Genomic DNA, 3,160 nt, shown 5'->3' on the forward strand with positions numbered 1-3,160 from the left:
TACATACATATATATATATATATATATATGAACAGATATTCACTTGTGTCACAGAGGTGCCCCGTTAAACGAGCATACCGCTATCCTATCGGTAATGGCCCCCGTCCAATCGTCGAATTCAGTGCTGCGGCTTTCTTGACAATTGTTCCACTTCGCGACTTTTAGGTACGCTTTGGCCTTGCGGAAGTATTCGATTCGCTTGCCAATAAAAATGTTCCTGATTTCAGAGATATTTATCGGTTTAGTACAGAAATGGGTCCCGAAATAGGGGGCAAAACAACGATTTTGCATCGGAATGGTATTGATTATAAAGGAAAACTATCGATCTCATTTGCAAAATGCGCCTGATTTTCGGGGGTAAAATATCGAGCCAGTTTCCTTTTCTTATATACTAACATATATCTTCAGCGCGTAAGACACGATATATCAGCAGAGTTGCTATTTGAAGGTTTAATTCAAACGTCTGGATTGCAGACACACTGAATTTCTACAGCCGCATGCTCGGTTCCCGCTACGATGGTTGTAGTCAAAAGCCACTATTAGTGTCGTAGTGGAATTCATGCTGGCATCAAGTCGCTTTGTTGAACTATCTCTCGTCCGCTAAACCGGGTTCAAACCTGATGCTCTAAGCAATATTATAAACTGAGTCCTTACACTTCTCCCATAGCTAATAATTCACGTACAATCGTCCCCTGGCAGTGCCTTCCGCTAATATATACGCTTACATACCGGTATGAACCGGTACAGATACACGTGCTATTAATAGAATACCTACCCTTTAGCCAGAGCCAACGATCACAGTCTATCGCCTCCCTCACAGCGTTGCACCGGACACGCATACGTACCGGTATGAACCGATATAGACACACGTTCTATTTATAGAATTCTTACCCTTCAGTCATAGCCAGCGAGAACAGGACACACGCCCCTGCATAGTGTTGCTTGCGTTGCACCTGATAATTGGCCCAGTTTTCCGCGATGTCCAGGACATCTGCCTGGTTCTGATCTTGTTCCGGTGTGGTTGCTCTTATTAACGTTCCCATGGCCTTGCGATAGTCGGCGTGTATATGGTCCTGGGTGCAGTACGATGAGTGAACGTATTCAGGACTTGTGTATTGTTATATAGAACGACATAGAAAGCTATTGAATACGTATTCAAACCCAAATGTAAAGACAAAACGAGTGTAGTGTGATGTAGTACATACATGTAAAAAACATGTCTTCATTTACCGGTGTCATGAAGACCAAAAACAGTTTGTACTTGGGATTCTCCGTAAGTCATGTGTGGAAGTACGTCCACCTTCTCCGACACAACCTGCCACACATATTACAACCACCACAGACACACCCACATTACATGTCATGTGTATACAAAATCCACACGGAAGGCATGTAGGTGTACTCGTGTACGTGTATATAGGTGTACTTGTGTGTATGTATTTGGGTGTACTTATTTATATATGTATATGGATGTACATATGTATATGTATTTGGGTGTACTTATTTATATTTATATGGGTGTACTTATGTATATGTATATGGGTGTACTTATGTATATGTTTATGGGTGTTCATATGTATATGTATATGGGTGTACTAATGTATATGCATATGGTTGTACACATGTATATGTATATGTGTCCCTTACCCTGAGCAAGTCTTCATTGGCCGGTGCCATGGAGACCAACAACAGCCTGTACTTGGGATTCTCCGTAAGCCACGTGTAGAAGTAGGTGAGCCATTCCGCATTCTCCGACTGCAATGCGTCGTGTAGGGCTGCTTCGTTGAACGTGCGTGTTGGTTCGTCCAGCGGTGTCTGTAGGTAACCGCAGATGAGCTTGTAGCACTCTTCGCGTTTTTGCCTGTTTTGCTGTAGAGTTTGAATGTTGGGGGAATTAGGGGCAAGGAGGTGTGAAGCTGAGATGAACATGTACACACCTGCACCGTCGGTATATATGCCTTAGTATATATACATAACGATACATGATATACTGTTCAGGCTGCTTGGTTGAACGTGCGTATTGATTCGTTTAGCGGTGTTCGTACGGAAATCGAAGTATCCCAGTAGCACTCGTCCCGTTTGCGTTTTGTATTTTATATATGAATTTATGGCAAAATAAACTTGGGATTGGAATATATGGGTGCACAATTTTATAGTTAAAAGTACGCACTTTATACTTGTGCTCGTAGAAGACGAATCTGAATTAAAAAAATCATTGTTCGATATATGATATATGATATATATATATATATCCATACATAACATATACATACATAAATACATACATACACACACACATAATACATACATACACATACACGCACACACATATATATATACATATACTATATCCCTACATACATAAATACATCCATACAGATATAGTACATATACATAATATACATAATATACATAATATACATATATATATATATATATAGAAATTTATTTGTAACGATAGATATAGATATATATAACATATATAGGTGTTTACTGGTAGATGTTTCCACGAACCTCTGCCAGCTCGTTAATAGTCAGTGAGTAGCCCGCTATCCTTCCACGCTGGTCGTGTTCCTGCGTAGGCAAGGCCTTATTCTCTCGTATTTTGTCCGCCATTGCCAAACAACACTGCACTATATCGGGTATCAAGTCGCAGCCGTGTTTTGTGCCGATTTCGTCCATTGTTTTTGCGATTTCTGCCAATTCACTTGTGTTAACACCCTGTAATTCGTATATATCATCCCGACTTGAATGTCCGTTTTCTACATGACAAAAGCTATTTCTACTTGTTTTGCATCTGAATCAGCTTATACTGAATCGATTTCGCACAACATCACCTGCGTATAAACTCATATTCAGAATTCACCGAGAAAAAAGAAATCAATTTCGAACATAGCCTTCTGAATTAAAAATATCGAATAGTTTTGGACTTGTCATAGAGGCGAGGTAACGCACTATATTAATGATTACATAACCATACATATCATAGACGTATATCAATAACAGTTTGTAGCTATAGTCGCCCAGTATATGCATGATAATATTGACATACGTATAAACATACACACACACACTCAATCACACATACACACACACCTGCATATATATATATATATATATATATATATATATGTATATATAGTTATATACAGTCATATAT

General features: G+C 39.2%; 1 protein-coding gene across 1 annotated transcript in view; it reads right to left on the reverse strand.

The window, feature by feature from the left end:
- SARC_10737 (hypothetical protein) overlaps positions 1-3,160 on the reverse strand; it is a gene marked incomplete at both ends in the record, with an annotated part of 6,196 nt that overhangs the window by 2,810 nt on the left and 226 nt on the right. Inside the window, 4 exons of the mRNA XM_014295208.1 lie at positions 79-217; positions 892-1,073; positions 1,648-1,869; positions 2,515-2,721. Of these exons, the coding sequence (XP_014150683.1) occupies positions 79-217; positions 892-1,073; positions 1,648-1,869; positions 2,515-2,721 (750 nt within the window). The remainder of the gene's footprint in view (positions 1-78; positions 218-891; positions 1,074-1,647; positions 1,870-2,514; positions 2,722-3,160) is intronic.

This window comes from Sphaeroforma arctica, assembly GCF_001186125.1.
Source record: "Sphaeroforma arctica JP610 unplaced genomic scaffold supercont1.1369, whole genome shotgun sequence".
Taxonomy (NCBI): domain Eukaryota; class Ichthyosporea; order Ichthyophonida; genus Sphaeroforma; species Sphaeroforma arctica.